We start from the raw sequence: 22,911 nt of genomic DNA, 5'->3' as shown, positions 1-22,911 counted from the left end.
GACAAATACCTTGTTAAACACTGCGCCAAAACAAACTCAATTTTTTTTTCAGAATTCAATTCATCATCTTGTGATGACATGTTTTTCCTCAGGGCATACCTGCCACATCCCAAATGTGTAAAATACTTAAGAAAACACTAAAACCGGCTTAATAAAATAATTACATCAATGTGAATTCAGTAGATTTCCTTTTATCAATTTGGATGCAAAGCACTTAGAAGATTCAGTTACAATGAAAACTTGAGTATTTGGTGGAAATTTTCCCAATGCATTTTTTTTTCTCTAAACCGTTTGTTTCAGTGCACCAGCTGTGTGTAGGAAGGGCAACTATCTAGATCTAAGTGCAACATATGATTAGTGTCTGCAGCTGTGGGAAAACGGTTGTGTAGAACTCACAGGGTGATGTTAAGAAAATTCAGTAGCTGGAGGTACTTGCACCTCCAGGAGAAAACACTGTTGAAATGATAATGCAATATTGAATTACTCTGGTAGTACCTGCTCACTATGTGCAATAATATTTTTTCCCTAAACAGGCTGTATATATACACAAGGAACATGGGGTCTGATCCTGTAGTGTTTGCTCAAGCAAAACACCTACTAGAAATGTTGGGAGTTTGGTTTGAGTAAGAAATGCAAGATCCAGTTCTAGGGTAATGGAGAAGAATAACTTGAAGCCTTTAAGAACTACAGGTCTGATCATCTGAAAGTTTCCCCTTCATGAAACTTCTTCCCAAGCTGTTCCACTAAGGATCATCAGGAAATAGGCTGCATGTCTAGCCACCAAACTCCCGAGGGATCTTCAGAAGGCCAGGGCCATCCTCATCTAATGCAATATACTAAATACCCGGGGGGGAAGGAGCAGATTTAGATGTAAGCCCTTTCTTCCTGGACCAGCAGTGTTAAGAGTATTTTTGAAGTGTGCTCATCCCCCTTGAAAAGCACAAATCGTATTTCTGTCTGAAAATGTTTTACCTACTATTATTACACTCAAATTCTGACTAGAACCATAAAACTTAAAGATCAAAAATCATTTTGCTCTGGTCTTCTACTTGTTTACTTTGGGCACCTGATAGCACTTGGAGTACAGTTAGTTTCTTTGTTTCCCTTTTTTTAGTCAGTTAGGCCTAGGTCCAGCAATGGGGCCTCACACAGGTACCATGTGGAGCTGATTAGAGGATTGCAGCCTCAGTCAATCAATCAGTTTCATCTCATGTTTGTATGAATCTTCACACAGTAAATTAATGGGGGAAACATTTGTGAAAATCAAGAAAGATGGTCAGGAAAAGAAGGTTTAATACCTAAAGCTACTTTTAACTTTTATTTTCTAAATTGATCAGATTTCAGATGGACAGAGTGGTGTCCTTTTAATCTGAGTGCAGTTACAATATAAGGTTTCTGAGGGTAGATGGGAAAGAGTGAAGGGGAGGGGTGTGAATCATAAAGTTATCATCTACAACATCTAGTTCTTGTTTTGTTATTTTTCTCCTTGAACAACATGATTACTGTATCTACATCCTACACTGTATCAACTATGGCTCAAAGCATACTCTGCATGTGAAAATTTCACTTCTTTCTTTGTGAATTTTCAGTTTTCATTTTGCTATTGTCATGATTCAAAAACAAGGCTGGGATATACAAACTTTGGAAGAATGTCCAATTTTTGACTGTTATTAATTCTGATCTGAAAACAACACTTCACCTTTCTCATAGGAGTACTGATGGAAGCCAAGCACAAATGCAATTGTAATGATGATGTATTGAGTCACTGTCACGTCAAAATACCTTGTAACAAAAAAATCAGACTAAAAGATACTGAGACCTTTATGCTAGTGTCTTTTCCTTTCTGAACTGTTCAGTGAACCAACACTAACAGATCTTTAATTTTGCTGTGCAAACAAAAAACATTCACTCCATTAAAGGCAGAAGAAAAGTTGCCCTCAGTTGTCAAGACATACTATGTAACTTTTACTTTGATATTTGTTTCACCTCAATGCACAAAAACTACAGGGTAACAAAAAGATTGTTGGATAATATCAAATGCAAGTGAATCTCCATAACAACTTTCCAGTAAGATGCTCTATTCCTACTGTTTGAGAAAACTGGACTTAATGTCAACAGACAGTGCTTATTTTTGTAGAACTAACACTAAGCTCCTCTTAAGAACGCACCATGCTTTTAATTTTGGGACAGGAGCCATCTTTTGATTGCAAGTGTGTACAGCACCCAAAAACCCCAATGCCCCAGTACCTGATTAGGGTCTCTGCGATACAAATAACATCAGTAATAATAATTTCTAAAAATACTAGTATTTTATTTTGTGCTCTTAAACATGAACCATAACAACTAGCACTTACCTGTAATACTGTGAAAGCTTTGAAGAGACCAGGAATAGGCTGGCACTTACGAGCATCCAATAAAATAACAAGTCCCAGATCACGTACTTCCTTCCTAGAAACAGAAAGGCAGATATTTCTTAAGCTGCATTTTCCTCTTGATAAAATGATTTGCTAAATGTTTACAAAATTGTATCTAAACAGATAGGTTGATGATAGGGCCACCCAGAAAAACCTTAAAATATATTTTAATTTCCAGTCAGAAGTAAAGCAATGGACACTTTATTATGCAGAAAATGACTATGGACAGGTCAGCCCCTCCTATTCAAAAACCTGTTGTAGGAGATCAGGGGTGGGAAAACTGTGTGATTATCCCTCAGAATTTTTTTCCAGATAATACTGTTAGAGGTGAACAGTTTGCCAGGAGTTTGGTGTTGTGCTGTCTCTGGATTTCTTGTGGTCCTCCCCATTCTCCTGCCACCAGAGCTCCCTCCCAGTTGTCCACTGTTGGTCAAAATCTGCTCCCACATGCCTTAAAAGGGGAATTTCCACTGTGTGGAGTAGCTGCGTGATTAAGATAATACAGCCACAGTGGATATCCTCTGAAATTGTGCGGGGAGTAACAATTCACCTAGACCAGTGTCTCTCAACCTTTTAAGTATCAAGTACCACCTAACTTCTGAAAATTTTAATAAGTACCCTAACACTCAATCTTCCACTCTGAGAAATACAATCTTTTTCCCCTTTACCACTGGACGACTGTATTTCTCGTAAAGCAGGAGAGTTCTGAGTTCTGCAATGCTCTGTGGCTGTGGCAGATCACAAAACCCCCTGCTGTTTCCCCCCTCCTACCTCCATATAGGAATAAAGCTCAACACCAGCCAATCACTACAGCCTGATGGCAGGGTCACATGGTGTTTTCCTCACACAGGCAGGAACTTGTTAGGTATGAGCAGGCAGTAGTGGCCCACCAGAGTGGATAGCAGCGCTCCCCATGACCACCCCTAGGGGGGTGTGGGCCTGGGGCAAATCACACTGTGTAGGCCCCTCTTAACATTTTCATACTGGTAAAATCTGGAGTTGTCATAGTTGTCAATTTCACTGCTCAGCTAGAGCAGTTAAATTGACAAGTAAGCCTGCAGGTAGAGCCAGCTCCAGGACAGGGCAAGCCGCTGGGCTCTCCGCTGGCTTTCTGGGCACCAGGCTTTGAGCCGGGGAGGGGAGCTGCCACCTGGGCAAGTTGCAGATGGCTGCCACCTGGCTGCCAGCCCAGGAAGTGGGTGACTGCTACCTGCTCTGAGCTGGGGCGGAGGAGGCTTCCATGCAGGCTGGGACTCAGGGATGTGGGCAGGCAGCAGGTAGCTGCTGCCAGTCTTCAAGCCAGGGCGCAGGAGGCTGTCTCGGTTCAGAGCTGGGGGGCAGGTGGCAGCCACCCAGCTGCGAGCCCAGCTCGCAGGGTGCAGGAGGCTGCTGCCGGGCTTCCCCAGAAGTCAGTGGCTGCTGCCCACTTCCCTTCACTGGGTTTTTCACCGCATACCCCCTGCCTGTGTCTCGTGTACCCCTAGGGGTACACCTACCACAGGTTGAGAAACTATGACCTAGACAAAGGTCCCCCATCCATGTCCAGATCTCTATCCCTGGAGAAGGCTCTCTGAGAGTCAGCAGATAGGGCTGGTTGTGTCAGACAAGTAGTTGAGGTCCCTTTTCTCATGAAAAGGTGTAGATGTGTGTGTGGACAGTTCTCTCTGCATAAGGTCTGAGAGTGAGGGCAACAATCTGGAGCTGTAATACTAAAATGGAATGAGTTCCTGCTCATGAAGAACTAATTGCATGGCAGACTGAAGCCTTGTGCTGATATGTCAAATGGTAACATCCATATTTTTCAGATACACTGGTGTAACTGAAATGCTTTCCCTAATTTCAGGGTTTTATCATCTGGATGTAAACACTTATTCTGAATTAAACTTCGTAGGAGTTGCTTGGCTTTGGGAGAAACTATTATATCCGTAAAAGGTTTGATCATTAGAGGAGAAGGCAAAAAGGAGTTACATTTCCCAATACATTTGTGCTCTTATAAACCGACTTTTCACGCAGTTATAGTCACGATTATAGACTATGACTGGGATTTAAAAACATGCTTTCAACAGGATTTGGGTGCCTGAGTCGCTTATGCTACTTTGAAAATCCCAGCCCATATGCTAGCCGATAACACTATTATTTCAAGGGGAAATTACAGTAATTGGGGACAGCAAGGCTATTCTAAGGCCTAACTGCATTCGCTTTCAAGGTGAAATTCACCCCTCTGCTAAGGGTTGGCATAAGCTAATGCAGAAGGGTGAATCTCACACTAGGTGACTGGTCCCACATGCTGTGTGTGAGGAAACTGCATGAATAAGCTGCACAGGATTTGACCTCTCAGCTGTTGCACATGTGAAATATGTTGTTTCAAATTTTGTTTACAAGCTGCTTTATCATCCTCCATACTCATCTTTCCATGCTGTAATTAGATAATCTAAATGATAGGGTTACATATATTTACACTAAAGTATAAACAACAATTATCTTTAAAGGCATTAATGACATATATACACAATGAACAACTGCCAGGGCCATTCAAAGGCAAACATTACATTCAGATAATGTCAAGGTTGTGAAGCAAGCTCATAAAAAGACGGAATTACATTATTAAACATTAAGGCACCTTTACTGCAATGTAAGTGGGTACAACCATCAAATGTTACATTTTTATGTACTGTTGTGGGGAAGTTCAGATTTTGAGCACAATCTAGCTTCCATTTAAGCCAACTGTAAACTTCCCATTCACTTTAGTAGGATCCCTTTTCCTTGCCATGCAAAAATGTTTTATAGATTTGAACAGAAAATCATATCCTTTCTGCAGTTCCCATCCCCCCACCATCCTGATAGAAAAGACACCATTCACTATTAAATTCTATAGGTTTTACAATTAGTTCTGTAGAGCCTTATTGGCTTTGTCCCCATGAAATTCTATGCAACTTTTCTGTAAGAGTTAAGAGCTAGATTGTTCATTTAGGCACCACCCAAGTAGAGGCTGGTGCAGAGCCACACTGCTGGAAGAGGTGGTGGGGAAGGGACCATGCCTCAAGGCCTGATCCAAAGTCCACTGAAATCAACGTAAAGACTTCCAATGACTTCACTGGGCTTTTGGCTCAGGTTCAAAGAGAGGTACAATCCCTCCCTAAGCTCCTTGGCATACAGGGGAATGTACCATAATGCAGGTATACTCAAGGATGAGCAGAGTCATGGTCCACTGGGGTGATGTATGGTCCTGGGAACAAAAAGAGGCAGCAGGTTTTTGCCTCCATGAGCACTGGAACTGTAACTGACTAGCCCTCCTCTTTGCCCCCTTCCCACACAGGCCAGGAACAATTTGGCCCGAACTGTACATTTCTTTGGTTTTTGAGTCTGTAGATTTTTATACAAAATTTGTGAATTTGAAACAAAAGGGTTTGTTGCACAGAAAAATTAGTTTCTCTAGAGTTACGTGCCAAAATAGGCTTTCTTGAAGTGGAGGGACATTTCTCTGGAGGGGGAGATGAGAATCTAGTTAGGTATGTTCATCTGCCCCCAATATGTACTAGGTGCAGCTGTGGAGGAAGGAAGGACAATAAAGAAAATCCTTCTGGATCCCCGATCCTCGGACTTATTCTGGCCTGGTTCCCCCAGGGCTTCTCAAAACTAGGCCTGCTGGTGAGGGCCGCAATGGACTTCTTAACCAACCGAGGACTCCTTTAAACCAGGAGACTCTGCAGCTGGACATGACTGTCAGTTACCCAGCCTCCTGGCACAGCAATATATGGTTCTATTGTGAAGGGCAATCTGGCCCGCTGCATTTACAGAATACGCCACTGCTTTGAATGAGGGTAGGACAGGGCTCTTGATACATTGGTGGAAGTTGTGTAAAGACCATTGGTATTTTTTAAACTGTGCAAAAAAAGTCAGTGACATCCTTAATACCTGAGCTATGATGCTAATGTATCCACCAGATCATGGGGAATTCTTTTAAGTGAAGAGTATTTTGGGCATAACTGTTTGTCCAACACTGGGCAGAATGACAGTTATATCAAAGGATTATATTTAATATTTGGAATTCTTTCATGTTTAATTCAAGCCACAAACAGATTTTTTTTTATTTTATATTAACTTTCGGAAACTTTTCAAAATTCTCACTATTTACATAGTGCTTTTAAAAACACTTTTACTATGTTTAATTAGTATGTATGAAGGCACAGAACTGACCTACAAGATATGTAAAATGTTGCCAACTTTCCTATCGGGCCAATTTTCAATCATCATCATGTTTTTGTTGTGCAAATAAAACTATACAAAATTCTGCATCAGCTACAATACTCATTTTGCATTTGCACCTCCTACCCTACACATCTGTGCAGGTGCAGAGGAAGCTGACTTAAAATTTGGTCCATTACTTAGAAATTGAATCTTATATATAATTTCATACATCACCATCTTAAAAAATTGTGTCACAAAAGGTGGCTGTTAGAGCTGGCTGAAATTATTTTAATAATTTTTTTCCACTGAAAAATTGTCTTTTTTCAAATATAAAAGATTTAATGAAAAACTTGATTTCTTAGCAATTTTCATTTTTCTCAAATTTTTTCATTACTTTTTGGTCAATTTTTTTAAATAAAAAAAAATCCCATTTTTCATTCACCGAACACCAAGTCTGTGACACACAAAAATTTTGATTACACTTTCAGTGAAAATTTAATTTAAAAATTTTAGAAAACAAATTGAAAAAACAATGAAAAATGGATCCATTTGAAACCTGTAAAAATGCTGTTAGAAATGCTGAATTTTTTGGTGATTTTTTAAAAGCCAGTTACACTGGCTATGATATGAACTAAGGCTCCAATCCTATGAACACTTACACATGAGTAATTTCACATATTTGCGTTGTCCCACTTGTGGTGTTAGTGAGTTCAGCTGGGATCTCCTGGGATCTGCCACACTTGGGGGATAAACCCCCTCCCAGTAGTCCCCCTTTCTATGGTTTTTTCCATGGGAGCAAATGATCTGAGCCAATATGATTTCTTTAACAATACAAATGCAAAGAAATACTGCAAACTTATTTCTCATGCGCTGCACTGCTTTAAATGTAGTGAAAATATATCATATGTTTTGCAGTTCTGCACAGCGGAAAGTGAAAGAAATAATTCAGTAAGTTCTGCTTGTCATGTCCAGAGGCTGTGCCATTCTGGAAAGCAGGAGCCTTATTTATTTAAGCTCTTTTTGTAAAATCCCCATATGTCATGACCTCGTAAATCTGTACCTAACAGCACCATATTTCCTACCCAATTTAAACCTTTATTCTCTTGGGGATTTTTACTTGGACTCTACAGTTGCTACGGTCTAAAATACGCTTTTTGATTAAAATGAAATAAGAAAAAAAACTACATTCTGAGATTTTCATATACAAATCTCACTGTCTGTATCTGTACAGGAATTGGTTCGCATTCCTTTCAATTAAATGTGAGCCCTCTAGGATATGTCTACACTGCATCTGGGACCGAGCTGAGCCTGAATAACAGACTCATGATTGTGGGGGCTCACGCTAGTACTCTAAAAATAGCTGTGTACATGGTGCTTTGATGTTGGGGCTCATGCTGGAGCTTGGTCTCTCAAGGCACCCCGTTTTCCCCCCAGGCTTGACAACCCAAGCTCCAGCCCCAGTTGCAATGTCAAAATTATTTTTAGCATGCTAGCACAAGCCCCACCCACCACAAGCCTGTGGACCCAGGCTGGGAGGCTCGGTCCCAGATGCATGTAGACATACCCTAATGACCCTCACTGTCTTCTATTTTTTCCTTAGGATAATGAAGTCTGTCCAGTTTTCCTCATGTTTTGATATCCACGTTTCCCCATAATTCGTGAACTCATTTATATTCAAAGATATAAAGATGACTGAATTGACATCAAAACTCTGGCTGCACCGCACTAGGAACAACATTCATATTTTACAGTGTATACAGTCGGAGGGCACCGTGCAAAGATCTTAATTCTCAAATGTATGATGAAAGTAGGTAATATAATGAAGAGTGCCAAGTACCTCATTTTCCCCTTCTGCTTTAGAACACTGCTACAATCCATGCACATCCTTTCTTTGGGACTTTTTGGCAATTTCCAATATTTTACAGTGTGGAAATTTAGACCACTGATCTAGGTAACACAGTCTTCAAAAAGGAGTCTATCTGTTGCATCACTGAACATCCCTGTTACCTGACTATTGGAGTGGGATTGACACTAGCCTCACAGGAGACCTACATGGTTCCCACTAGCGGAGGAGAGCAAGAAATTAAAAAGGGAGAAATATGTAGTCTGAGTTGCAGGAGTAGCCTGAGTGGCTATTATCCACACTAAAGTATACATTTTATACTCAGTGCACATACAGTACATTGAGTAGACCACAAATCCCACAGATAGCAAACAAAAAGAAAGAAAACCAGAAAAAAATCCCTCTATAACTGTTATTAAAATCAATGAAAATGTCCATAGGTCAAACTGTAGTTCTGTGATATCAAAGATTAAAGGAGTCAAATTACAGAAACGCTGAAAGCAGCGGCAGGGAACACGATTCCCAAATAGCTGCAGAAGTCATTGAAATTTTTCTTGGTATCCTGCATTCTTTTAGGAAAATAAATGTAAACAGGGTTATACACGAAGGGTCAAATTTGCAAAGCAGCCTCTCCCTGATCTCTGTAATTTGTATGCACAGTTTTATGCACACAAATCAAATTACTCTTTATCTACATGATTTGTGCACACAAAATTGAGGACAGAAATATAGAAAATAGGGAAGACCAAAAAGAAATTGAATGAGTAATGAACATAGATAAATGCAAAGAAAACGTCCAATAGTATTCCCAAATGTTAACTCCCCACTTCCAGGGATGGGGATATGATCCTATAAATTTACTCCAGGCAGAGAACCAACCTATAAATTCCAATTCTAATACATTTTTTCACCGCCATGAGCTATACATTCTAATACATACAGATAAAATTTCTAAGGCCCAGATTCAGGAAAGCATCCCTATTCAGGACAGCACTTAAGCACATTTGTAACTTGAAGTCAATGAAACTTAACAACATGCTTAAAGTTATGCATTCACTTATGTGCTTTATTGAATCAGGGCCTAATTGCATAAAAGGTGCTTTTCATTAATAAAAGCAAAAAATTGGTTAGCATCATCCTTTTGAATGTCTATCCAAACCGAGCCCACTCTCCAAACATTTTGAGGCTCTCCCATTACCAACAGTAAGAATTGCATTGTTAAATTTATGACACAGAACAAATCAACTAATTTCAACAACCAACATGATTTCCAGTTTATTCTAACAAAATGTATTTGTTTCACTGACGAGTTTTGTTATACTTCAAACTTTTCAAAACGTCCAAAGCTAACAAGCATTAGCAGAAAAAAATCTTTGTTAACTTTAACTTAAGGAAATGATGAAAAGAAGTAACAGATATTCAAATGTATTCACAGTCCATAAAATCTCTTAAAAATAAGTGTAAACATAAAATATCACACTGCATACTAGACAAACAACTTTAACTCTGCTACAGCATCAACCTATTCACCAGAAACCTTTCTAAACGGATATCCCCTTACACTGTATGCATTTCACATATGAACTGTGAAATCTCACAAAATACTAACTTCCCCCCACACACACACAGACAACAGAACCAATCACACATCATATCCAGTTTAGCTGCCCATTATGTATTACCTACAGACCCCAATATTTTGCCTTTTACCCTTGCTACACAGAGCAGATACTTGATTCTTCCCCATCCAACCAACCCACAATAATCAAGGGATGACAACCTATCACATATAAATCTTCATATACAGTCCTGAAATAACCCCCTTTCCAATGGCACAAAAGACCAATTTACCCCACCCACCCTTTCTTTACAGAATGAAAAATCTCTAACTCTTCCCTATTCCCTCTCTTGTTATGAGTCAAATACAGATACTTTCCAGATACAGACCACATGTCCATCTTCCTTTAAATCATTCAACACATATAGGCCACGGATCTCAGAGCCCTTCAGGTTTCTGGTGGTCCTCACTACCCCAGCTGCCTCTCTCTAACCTTCAAGATTGAAAAGTTCTACACTGTTCCTGGCTCCTGCTCCTCTCCTTCTAGCTAGGGGCTTAGGAGATCTCAGGATCAGGATCGCTAGCTCCCTTCTGCCCTCATACTGCCCTGCACAATTCATGGGATATTTCTTATTCATGGGAAGCTTTGAAATACCATCAGTTCCTCAGATCTCTAGTCCTGTGAAGTGGCGGGGTGATACACAGGTGTCCCTTTCTTTTATGCAATGCCCCATAGTCCGCATGGACTTTATGACATGTGCATCACGATGAGAAACAAGACCAATTTTTGTAAACAAGTCTTTGAAAAAATTATTTTAAATAGTATAAGTCCTAGATTTTAGTGGAATTTTATTATATGTAAAGTCTGAAGTTTTATAGTCAAGCTGTTTAGTGGGACTTCAAAAAGTAGGTATTTTGTGCAAAAATTTTAAAAGTGCACTTTTAAGCATCCATAATCTACTAATCGCTTGAAAAATTCCCTTCAAACTTAAAAAATTCCTACGTATCCTGAAATTAAATCATAAAACCACTTCTTGGGTGAAAAGTTATAAAGGGAGTGAATGAATATAGGGATGTAAGCTGGTGGCACAGTCCGGCTGGAGCGTTGCGACCCTTCCTCGGGCCCGTGCTCCGAGGAAGGCCACATGCCTTCCTCTAGAAGATTAAATGGTGCTGGTTACAAGTCTTTAGCCCCAGCACCCAGCGGGGCGGGCTTCCTTCCCACTCTGTAGCCCCCCAGCCCTCCCATAGGGCGGGGCTAATACAGGATCTGTAGTCCCGGTCTTCCAACAGGTGGGGCGGTCACGCAGTCTATAACCCCCGGCCTTCCCACAGGCAGGGCTAGCAGCAGTCTATTGACTCCGGATCTCAGGTACGGCGGGGCAGACAAGCAGTCTATAGCCCCAGCCTTCCCAAGGGCGGGGCTACCAGCAGTCTATAGCCCCCGGCCCTCAGGCGGGCAGGGCAGGCAAAGCAGTTTACAGTACCTGGCCCGCAAACCGGGCAGGGTTGATGCGGCCGTCAATAGCCCCCGGCCTTCCCATAGGCAAGGCTAGCAAAATAGTCTGGAGCCCCCGGCCTTGCAGGCAAACGGGGCCAGTAGAGCTCGATAGCCTCTGCCTCCAAGCTCAGAGGGTAGCAAGCACTCCCATTTGCCACTGAGTCAGCGGGGATCCAACCGTAACACACTGATGGGGTTTAGCCCCTGCCTCAGCCACTTGCTAGTCGGCTGTCCCTGGGCCACTTCCTTCCACCCTGTCCCCGGGTACCTGCAGATAGTCGTCTCCCTCTGGGTCGCTGGGGTATACGGCGAGCAGCAGACCCACAAGTCCCTCACCGTCGACAGGTCCGGAAATTTCTCTGCGTTGTCAGCGGAGGGCAGCTCCTCTAGGTCGCAGGGTCCCAGTGATTCCTCCGGTCCACATGGTTCAGTCAACTCCAGGGGGTCCCCAGCGTCAGGCAGCTCCTCCGGGTGAGGGCTGGCCTCAGGTGGTATTTCCCACCCAGAAGTCTCAGGTGGCTTGTCCCAGCTACTAGGGCACGGCAGCCTTCTCCATGCACTAGGGCCAGCAATCTGGGCAGGTTTTGGATGTTCAGCTCGGCAGGGCGGTTGCTCTAAACAGCGACTCTTTCTCAGGCCCAAGCTCCGAGGAAGGCCACAGCGCCTTCCTACACACACCCCCGCCTCAACTCCAGCTCCCAGTCTCCGGGGCTGGCCTGCTCCCCTTCTCCAATACGGGATAAGGCAGCAGCGTTGGCATAGTCTCTACCTACTCGGTGGTGGATGGTAAAGGCGAGATACCAACGCATCCGACGGTGGAAGGGTTGCAGGACGAGGTACCAACGCATCCCCGGGCGTTGGTGTCTTTCATTTGGTAGAGCCAACAGAGGGTGCGTTGTCAGTAATCACTGTGAAGGGGCTGCCAAGGAGGTAATACCTTAGGGCGTCGAGAGCCCACTTCACTGCCAACACCTCTTTCTCAATGGTCGCATACTGTTCTTCTTGGGGAAACAGCTTGCGACTAATATATATGATGGGGTGTTCCTCCCAATCAAAGTTCTGAGTGAGTACAACCCCCAGTCCGATGACTGAGGCATCGGACTGCGACACCAAGGGGCAGTTAAAATCGGGGCTGTACAGAACCAGCTCATGGCAGAGTGTGTTTTTCAGCATTGTAAACGCCCTGTCACAGGAAGGCGGGGCCAGTAGAGCTCGATAGCCTCTGCCTCCAAGCTCAGAGGGTGGCAAGCACTCCCGGGGTGATTAGGGAAGGGGGGAGAGGGACACAGGCCCACCCGACTCCACTGCGTCCCAGCCCAGGACCCTATCAGTGGCAAAGCTTTGCAACTGAGTCAGCGGGGATCCAACCGTAACACACTGATGGGGTTTAGCCCCTGCCTCAGCCACTTGCTAGTCGGCTGTCCTTGGGCCACTTTCTCCCACCCTGTCCCCGGGTATCTGCAGGCAGTCATCTCCCTACAGGTCACTGGGGTATATGGCGAGCGGCAGACCCACAAGTCCCTCACCGTTGACAGGTCCGGAAATTCCTCTGCATCGTCAGTGGTGGGCAGCTCCTCTAGGTCGCAGGGTCCCAGGGGTTCCTCCGGTCCACAAAGTTCAGTCAACTCCAGGGGGTCCCCAGCATCAGGCAGCTCCTCCAGGTGAGGGCTGGCCTCAGGAGGTATTTCCCATCCAGGTGTCTCGGGTGGCTCGTCCCAGTCACTCGGGCCCGGCGGTCCTCTCCAGTCACTCGGGCCAGGCAATATGGGCAGGTTTTTGGATGCTCCGCTTGGTGGGGCAGTTGCTCCAAACAGCCACTGGGTCTGGGTCAGGCCTAGGCCACAGCCTCCAGGTAGACATGTCTGCCTTCGGCGGCAGCTTCCTCCCTACTGAGCTGCTAGGCCAGCCTTTTATAGCTCCCTTCCCTGCCTTGGCTCCGCCCCTCTGTTTCCGGGGAGTTTGGCCTGTAGGGCCCTGTTCTGCCCAGCAGGGGCCTCGCGACCCTTCGTCGGACCTAGACTCCGAGGAAGGCCACAGCACCTTCCTACAAGGGACTTTAACTCCCCCAGAACCTCCTGCTGAGGTTCTGGCTGCACTTCTCGACGCATCTGTTCATCTATGCACACCGTATCCATGGCCCCACAAAGTCGCGAGACCTCCTCGTCAACCTCCTCCTAGCCCTGGCCAAAATGGCCATCTACAAGACCAGGGAGAGGAGGTTGGCTAGGGGGGCGCTCTGCAACTGTGGGGCCTACTTCCGTCCCTCCATCCGTTCATGCATCCAGGCAGAGTTTCTCTGGGCGTTGTCCACTGGCTCCCTTAACATCTTCCGGGAGCTGTGGGCGCTGACCGAGGTTTTCTGCTGGGTGTCCCATTGTGGTTCCCTTCGTTTAAGCCTGTGACCCCCCACGCCCGCTCTTTTTTTCATTAGTTGTCCCACACACTTAGTTGTGTCCTGGATCAGTGACTCCTCCCCTTAAGGGGGAGGGGCCTTTAGAAGCGGGCGAGTTCACGCCCACCCACTTCCTGGGTTAGAAATAGTACAAGGGACTTTAACGGAAGCCTTACTACAGCCTTAAGTAGAGAATGGCTACGAAGTAGGTCCATATTTAGGGTAATTTTTAAGGACCCTCAACTCAAAAACATCATCATTGTTGTACTTCCATGAATAAAACAGTTTTGCACTTGGAGCAACAAAACCATTGCTGAAAAGAGAAACATCATCACTAGATTAACCACACAAGCCTGGACTAGATCCCTAATCCTTTAGGTCCAAATACACAGGCCTCTAGCACTGGAGCAGAAAGAAAACAAATAGGGTGACACTGATTTTCTTTCAGCTCAAGTATCACAGTGCACTATGAAAGAACCAGTCTGATGTGGCTAATTTGCAACCCGCTACCAGAGGGCAAACTGATGAAACACAATAACCATCACAATTAGATACCCCAGGAGTTAATAGGTTTGTGTAATTACAACCTACTTTCTTCAAATACAGTAGCACCTCAGAGTTATGAACACCAGAGTTACGAACCGACCGGTCAACCACACACCTCATTTGGAGCCAGAAGTATGCAACCAGGCGGCAGCAGAGACAAAAAAACCCCAATCAAATGCAGTACAGTGCCGTGTTAAATGTAAGCTACTAAAAAAACCAAAGGTAAAGTTTCAAAAAAGATTTTACAAAGTAAGGAAACTGCTTCTGCGCTTGTTTCATTTAACTTAAGAGGTTAAAAGCAGCATTTTTCTTTTGTATAGTAAAGTTTCAAAGCTGTATTAAGTCAATGGTCAGTTGTAAATTTTTGAAAGAACAACCATAACGTCTTGTCCTCCATTCCCGAGGTGTTCGCAACTCTGAGGTTCTACTGTACAGCTTTCTGCAGGGATTCTTAAGGACTATGCAGATATTTGACAGGATAGCAAGAAGCCATTTTTGAGCCAGAAGGACACAATGGTATGTTTGACAAACCGTATGTCAAATAATGACAGTTATTTAATGGCATAAAACAACAACAGCATGGCCAAGTAAAGCTGGCAATTTTCATGCAAAACGACTTTCCTAGCCAAAATCTTCATGTACGTAAAAATGACAGTTTATAATGGAACCTGGTTGCAAACTTAAGCCCTGACCCTGCAATTTACAATGCACAGCCTGTGGTGCTTGCAGAGACCCACATGACTTCAATGGGGGGTCTGTGCAAGTACAGCAGTCCACCAGTGCATTGTAAATTGCAGTACTGGGGCCTTAAGTAACTAGGGCTGTTACTGCTCCATAATAAGCCTTCTGTGATTGTAACATCTGTGTCACCTGAAAAATGATCAGCCCAGCTCACTTCATACCTGGGAATGCTATAGAAATACATCAGAAGGCGAGCAAGCTCTGTACTTGTGGAATGTTCACTTGACCAGATGGCATTTCTTGTGCAGACTTGCACCACTGCTCTGCCTCCCCGGTCTCGGCTTCCTAACCAAATAAAACACACAAAGAAAAGCCTTTGAGAAAGCATGACTAAGAATGTGTGATTTAGAAGTGTGTGTCTGAAAAACGACAAAGCAGAAACTCTTAAAAATTAGAATCACAGAGACTTTCCATCTCCTGCATTTACCTTATTATATTGATTGTGATCACAAAATTTCTTAACCATCAGTGTGAAAATCATTCCTTTGTATTTAAGTTCCTACTGGTGATTTTGATGGGCATTAGCTGGTGTAAAATGGCTTGGCTTCCAATGAATGGAGCTGTCGATTTACATCAGCTGACCCGAATATCTTCTTAAAATAACTTTTGCTATGGCAATCAATTTATCTGGGTATCTTTAATTGATCTGTGTATATATACTCTGCATGTGTGTATTTATGTTTCATTTATCATCAAGCACATTGTTATCTGTAATTACATACCACATAGAGAAATGACTCCGGACTGCAGTAATTCCTGGTTGATTTCAAGTAATTGGTTTGGTAATCTGTGGCAAAGGTTTCCAGCATTTGTAGACAGCAGCTCACTCTCACAATGGAATAGCCCAGGAGACGCATTTGTAACTGTGTTACACTCATCACCCTGGGAACTTTTTCTTGAGTCTGTTACTGTTGAGTGCTGAGGAAAATCTGTCCAAATGAAAGAGAACTGGTTAAAATTTTTGCTTTTCTGTGTATTTGAAAATTGCTCTTTAGATAACTTCTTCTATCAATATATAAACATTAGCAAAAAAAATATAAAATTAGAACAGGCTCAGCTACAAAAATAGAAGATAAACTATATAAACATTACATTAAAATACATTAAAAGAACATTACAGTTGTAAAGTCAAGCACTCAGAAGTTAGGAAATTCCAGAATGAAGGTTGCCTGTGCATGATACAGTCTAATTACACGATCACATAGTATTTTTTCCACAGGACCCCTGCTTCTCTCAGTGCACAAGAATCCTTTTGCCCCTTCCCCAACCTGTCCCTATCCTACTCCTGGCTCCTATGTCTGTTCCCCTTCTGCTTTTATTACCTCCCACCCTCCACCTGCAGTCCCTGTTCCTGTCCCCCACACCCACCACAGCTCCTGCCCCTGTCCTCTTACTCTACTCTTCCCTCCCTTGCATTCAAGTCAGGCTGTTCCTCCTTCTCTCTGCCTAGGAGCCAGCAGGGGGCAGTCTCCCTGCTCTCAGCTCTTGTGCCCAGTGGCCCCTGACAACCATGTGAAAGTCCCTTAGCTGGAGCATACAGGCTCTGCAGGGATGATGCATGAGCACTCATATTGAATAGGAGATGTATGGGGATTGAGCATGCTCAGTGAGGATTGAATTATCAAAGAATAATGCTGCTAGTCTCTAATAAATTGGCACTGCGCATGTGGGAACTGAGATTTTCAGAGGTTTACAGTTTTATGCTGCTGTTGCTAAATGGCAGTGTAGTTGATTCAATTAAACGGAAGCTGTGGCAAGGTACCTAAGAACTACAAAGAGGAGGAAGGGCTGTGTGATAAGTAGGGCATGAGACTGGGAAGTTGGAGACTTGGGTTTTGTCCCTTGACTTTGCCAACGTACTTCCCATGGCCTGGAAAATTATTGCTATAATAAATAATTTGTATTGTTACTAAAAAAAAAAATTAGAAGATGGTTTAGCCAATCAACACAGCTATATAAATGGGCCAGTTGTTCAGCTGGTATAAATTATCATAGCCCTTTTAACATCAGTGCAGCCACACTGATTTACAACAGCTGAAGAAATTTATGACATGTTCGGAGATATTGGGATTGGCAGATGGCTGTATTATCTCTGCAGGACTTGGCAGGGATATTAATGCCAAGGATGTGTCTTAGCTGAGAAACTGACTATGCAAGTGAATAAGGAGCTGATGCTGTAAGGTGCTTGAGCCCCCTAAACACTCACTAGGTGCAACATCAGCTGAGGATGGGCAGCACCTGGCAGGATCAGGCCCTGCATTTTCAAAGTAGCCGCTTGTCTGAAAGCAAGGCATGAAATGTAGGTCTGTGTTTTAGAATAGTTTGTAAATGGCATCATTTCAGTGCTTTCAGGGGTGTAACTGGTTGAAAGTACTTTATCTGCTCTTGCTGGTCTATGCCTTCTTCCAACTGATAGAGAGAAGGTCAAAATCTTCTCTTCCCATAAGACATATTAAAATCACTTTGATGAGAATGTTTTAACTCTCTCTCTCACTTTCTCTGCATCTGTGCTAAGAAGTTTTCAGGATGTCTGCTGCCCACCTGGGTTCTGCAGCCATGGGGACAAATGCAAATCCTGAGGGAGAATACGCTCTGAACCAGACTTAAGAGTCTGTCCTGGGGAGGGCAGAAAGCGTGACTCCACTGCACCAGCTGCCATGTATAGCAATTGGAACAGTAGGGTAGGGAAAGATGCAAAGGGAGGCAGTCCTGCCCTGTTATCCCAGCAGAGCAGAGACTTCTCCAGCTGACTGACAGACAGAGGGAATGGATGAACTCTCTTCATGAGGACAGCTCTGTTCACCAAATGAAAGATACTCTCTCCTGCCTCACTGGCAACTGAGGTACAGAGTAGCAGAAAATCTCTCAGAGAACTTCCCAAACTAAGTGGAAAGTGAGATGGAAGAGACCTTATCCTTTACCCTCTCTCTACACCGCTGGTACTACACAAGTTTTGCTGCAGCCCTGCAGCATGAATGCCCCATCCCTCCCTGTTAGGCAGCTCTCTGATTTCCCATCTATACCAGCACTCAGAGGATAAAGCGACATGATGCACAGCCAGTTTATGAGGTCATCAGAGGCTTATACAATGCTTACAGCAATGTAAAGTTAGGTCAGGATTTGGCTTTTTAAGTATCGTTGTCAGTTTTTACAAATCATGACTATATCCCAGTGTAAACCATTAATCAGAACCATGATACCATTGATATATATATCACCATGAATACAGATTTCATCAGTTCACCCCTGGATGTTAATTACATCAGATTGTTCACTGAAAGAAAGATTGGTAAAATCCAACAGCTTAAAGAATATAAAATTGTTATAGCACAGTGTTCCCAGTTTCTGTATTCAGGATCCAAATTTTCACTACATTGTCCATCATTATCTTAGGTACTATCCCATGGAATTACAGAATAAAACAACATTGGTAGACTAAGAGAACCTGGCAGTCACCACCAGTGGCAACTGCCTTGCTGGGAAGCTGGGAAATTACCTGAGATTGGTCACCACACAAATTGGAAAAGGAAAGATGGGAGGGAATCTCTGTCCAGAAACGCCTTTCCAAAAAACAAAAACAAAAAAACAACCCACACCAACTGTTTAGCTCAATATCTTAATAAAAATTATGTTACAAAATCCCATTGTCTTGCTATGATACTGAGCAAGAAAAAATTATTTAATAGAGGATTCTTGTCTTAGAAGTGACTCATCTGTTTCTGGGACGGGGAAGGGGGGGGAGGAGAGAAAGACAACTTCTGCATTCCCTTAGTCCTGCAAGCATAACCTCTGAACTCTAAATGAGGAAAAAAGAAAACTAACTCCCAGAAGCTAAATCTGTGACCCCAGTCACCTCTGCTGTCAATCTTAAAATCAGTGGATCATAACATGACAATTTTTTAAGCAGAACTCCACGCTGAAATCAATAGGAAAGTTTACTTAAAAGCTTATGGCATGTTCTGGCCTACTGACTGACATTGTTATATTTTTATTATGGCTTGGTTCATGTTTGAAGGTACAGTTGATACGGTGATAAGTACATTACTTGAAATATAAGAACAAGGAAATGCTGGAGATGAGAAAAGACCACATGTATGAAGTTTCCCTGTTGTTTAAATGCCAATTAAATTGCTTAGAAGCAATCTTGTAAAAGTCTATCAACAACCATTAAAAATATGTTGCATATTATTTGTAATTCAATACCACGTTTGTTATAACTAACCACATGCTTTCCTGTTTTTGAAAAACAGGCTCAGATAACTTAGTTTGGAAGGGGGGCAAAGGTTACTTTGGGACAATGACTGTTTCATTAGGAAGGTGGTATTCATGGTGTTCTCAGGACTGCATTTCATGGCTATTTAACACTTACTTCTCCATTGACAATTTGCATTTAAATTTAAAGATCATTTAAAGAGTAGTTTTTTTTCCCTACTGATCCAAACCACGTGCAAAGTAACTTAAGTTGTTTTCAATGCTATAAATACAAAGCATAGAGGATACATTCCACACCTTCATTACATGCCCATCATCTATGCTCTTGGCAACATCTGTAACACTCCAGTTGACTCCAAAGGCATTACATGGCATTAACTGACAGCAGAATTTCATACATGTTTCATGAAGGTTTTTCAGTTGATCTCTGATCAATTTTTTTAGAAGCAGAATATACTAAGCATTCTGAAAAACATTTATATATTTTAAAGCAATAGACGGAAAATAAATTTACTTAAACAGTAGTAAAATAGATGTGAAATAATAAAACACTGATGATGTCAATACTATTTGTGCTTTAAAGCTTAGCTCAGAAATCAGGGATAAAAGTAATTTTATGTACAAAAAGTTTATATATGTTGAAGCAGGCAAGCTAAAGATTTTATAAAAAATAAGATCCATGTTGTATTTTGTTTTTTACCTTCATCCTCTTTGTTGCATTTGTTGCTTTTCACAGTAATGGCTAAATGATCATTGGAGTCCAACTTCCCCAGTCTTAAGGCATGTCCATTTAAGAGCTTTTTAGGATTTGCACTTGCTAAATTATCTGAGAACAACCTTGGACTATGATCTTTACCATGCAAACTCTTATGTGACCTATCTAAAGACCGAGACCTTCTTGGTCCAGCCCTGCAATCTGCTACTGAGAAAGTTTTGTGAGGTACAAGCAGTTTTTCTGAGACATGGGAACAATCTTCAGGCCTTATGACCTCTCTTCTTTCCTCCTTAGGTGCAAGTCTATCAGAAAGAGAACCTTCCTTCTCAATCTGTTTCTCACAAGATTTACTCTCAGAAATTCTCAAATCATCATTCACTTCGCATGAGTCCACTGTCTGGTCTGAAGTCTCCTCTTCTGCTATTGACTCCTCTGAGCTGGAACCAAGGTTCATTGGGTTTTGCAAAGCTTCTATGTATGACTTTCTAAACAAACGTCTTGTTTCAAAATATGAAGAATCCCTGAGCTGTCGTCTTCTTGGACAAGGGCTGCTCAAATCTGTGCTGAAAGTTATGCTTTTGGTGCTATTCTTTTTTTCCATTATGGGAGATAATGTTTCACCTTTTAAAATTTCAGGTGTCAATTCAGGCTCAGTGGCCTGTGGTAAAACCCTCTCCATCATGCTGAGGCCATCTTCAGTGAACACACTGAGATTTATGTACTCTCCCTTGCTCTCTTCAGCTGGGGTTCCAGGGAATTCTAATTCCGCACTACTTTCTACAGTCTGACCTGGACTACACATATCACTCCCTTGGTTTCCATGATTATCTGTAAGTGTTGCTTCTATGACTGTAGAGCCAGTATCATTGGAAGTGGAACTGTCATGTGAACTATTGCTCTCCATGGTCTGTGTCATTGTTTTAACATCAGTTTTATTGCTGATTAACCGATCCAGGAGAGGGCTACTGGAATAATTATGCAGGATCGTTTCAGCTGTGGGGACAAAGATAGGATTCACTATATTCTTCCAAGGCGTTCTGTATACAGCTTGGCCAGTGGTAAGTAAGCAACTTTGCAAGGGAACACCCTCCCTTTCACAATTTGCATTTTCCAAAAATTCTGCTGTAAAAACACATCCATACATGGTTTCAGGTACAATAACTTCTTCCATTCCTTGTCCATGTCTGGAGAGGCATTTTAAAACTAGTTTTGCTGACTGTTTCCCTGCTGGAAGAATTTGTAAGTAGAAATCTCCTGGTTTCAGACGGACTTTGTGAAGAGATGCTAATTGCACCACCACTTTTTCATGGATGCTCAGTGGCCAGCCTTCGTGGTAGAAAATAAGACCAGTGTACTTCGCCTGTAAGGAAAAGAGAAAACAAAATGTCTGAGGTAGAAATCTTTATCTTGGATTATGGCATTTTGTTACATGTTTAAAACAATGGGATCAAATTCTGCACTGACTTCTCCACCATTGAGTTCTGTGCAATTAGACAAGGCTATAAAAGGTTTGTATAACATAAACATAACACAATTTAAATAGCGTGTCTTAAGATAAGGTGATATCAATATTATGCCTCTTCCCACTAGTGTAAGCTCCTAGTTTATTGTTACATCATATCTTGCAGCCTAATTACATTTTAGAACTGATAATAGTTCCAGGAGAAGGTAAATCTCTTGGGTATAGAAAAAGGGCAGCAATGGTAAGCAATAGGCCACACACAGACATGCAGATAACTTTGCCATTAGGAGCAAGCATAAGATAAGCCAGAAGGATAAAAATGGCAGCCAAAATAAAGTAATGGCAAACTCTTTCCTTCTAACCTAATATTCAGAGTCACCATAGTTCTGGACATTCTGCTTAGGGAATTTATTTTTCATATTAACCCCTGGTTTGTAGGTATCTGATAAATCTGAAGCCCCTTGCTATGAGTACTTACAGGGAAGAGCTCTTTCTCTTCCCCCACTTCCCAACTCCAGAGTCTTCAGGCTGTTGGGACAAAGGCATCACCATTGCTTTCTCTAACCAGTGCCCTAGAGATTGCTGGGATGTAAGAGGATGTCTCTGCTACTCTACCAACTTGCCATCCTCCTGGTGGCCATGAGGGGGATGGAGAGATGTTTCTACTATTGAACCCTTCCTCCAGCTTCCTGATTGTTGCAACAGGGGAGGTTTTTCAATGCTGAGACCTTTCCTCCCCTATGAAAAGCTTCAGTACCTGCCTCTGCTGCTACAGAAGTTTTCCCAAAAACCAGCAGAGTGAAAATGCAGTATTGCCAACCCCAGGAATTCAGAAATCATAAGATAGACCCATAAAATCACAAGATTTTTAAAATGATATATTTGGGGTGATTATTTTTGACCACTTAGGAGTAATATTTTCTACTTTTTGTTTGCAGCCATGAGGGCTAGAAACTTACCTTAAAAAGAAAAAGAAAGCCAAGATTCTCACAAATTCACATGACTCTAGGTGCTGGGGCTTTAAGTAAAATACCAAATATCACAAGACATGATAAAATTGTGGAAGTTGGTAACACTAAAAGTGACGTGATTCTTTTCAGCTTCCCTGCTGCCCAGAAGACCGTCACCTTGACAAAGCTAGGAGCGGCAGGAGAGGTACTAGAGTTGTCGTGGCAGACTCAGGAAGACAGCACAGCACTGGATCACTTTTGGAAGATTTAGTTTTACAGCCAGAAGAGCTCAAGTATTAATTTTTTAAAACATATAACAATGAAAGCTTAAGTTTTGCAGAAATTGATAGTTTCTTAAGACCTATGGGGAAAATTTTCTACTCCTTGCT

General features: G+C 42.5%; 1 protein-coding gene across 5 annotated transcripts in view; it reads right to left on the bottom strand.

Annotated features, from left to right (window-relative positions):
• PLEKHG4B (pleckstrin homology and RhoGEF domain containing G4B) overlaps positions 1-21,368 on the bottom strand; it is a 77,656-nt gene extending 56,288 nt beyond the window's left edge. For all 5 annotated transcript variants that reach the window (XM_067569869.1, XM_067569872.1, XM_067569871.1 and 2 more), the window contains exons 1-4: positions 20,096-21,368; positions 15,906-16,112; positions 15,345-15,468; positions 2,355-2,448 (exon numbers count right to left, since the gene is read on the bottom strand). In XM_067569869.1, the coding sequence (XP_067425970.1) occupies positions 2,355-2,448; positions 15,345-15,468; positions 15,906-16,112; positions 20,096-21,281 (1,611 nt within the window). In that variant the 5' untranslated portion in view covers positions 21,282-21,368. The remainder of the gene's footprint in view (positions 1-2,354; positions 2,449-15,344; positions 15,469-15,905; positions 16,113-20,095) is intronic.
• Positions 21,369-22,911: the final 1,543 nt, after the last annotated feature.

Source organism: Emydura macquarii, unplaced genomic scaffold (genome assembly GCF_026122565.2).
Source record: "Emydura macquarii macquarii isolate MOO-44397 ecotype Brisbane River unplaced genomic scaffold, CSIRO-AGI_Emac_v2 contig_2948, whole genome shotgun sequence".
Classification (NCBI taxonomy): Eukaryota; Metazoa; Chordata; order Testudines; family Chelidae; genus Emydura; species Emydura macquarii.
This window is presented reverse-complemented; position numbering and strand designations above follow the sequence as displayed.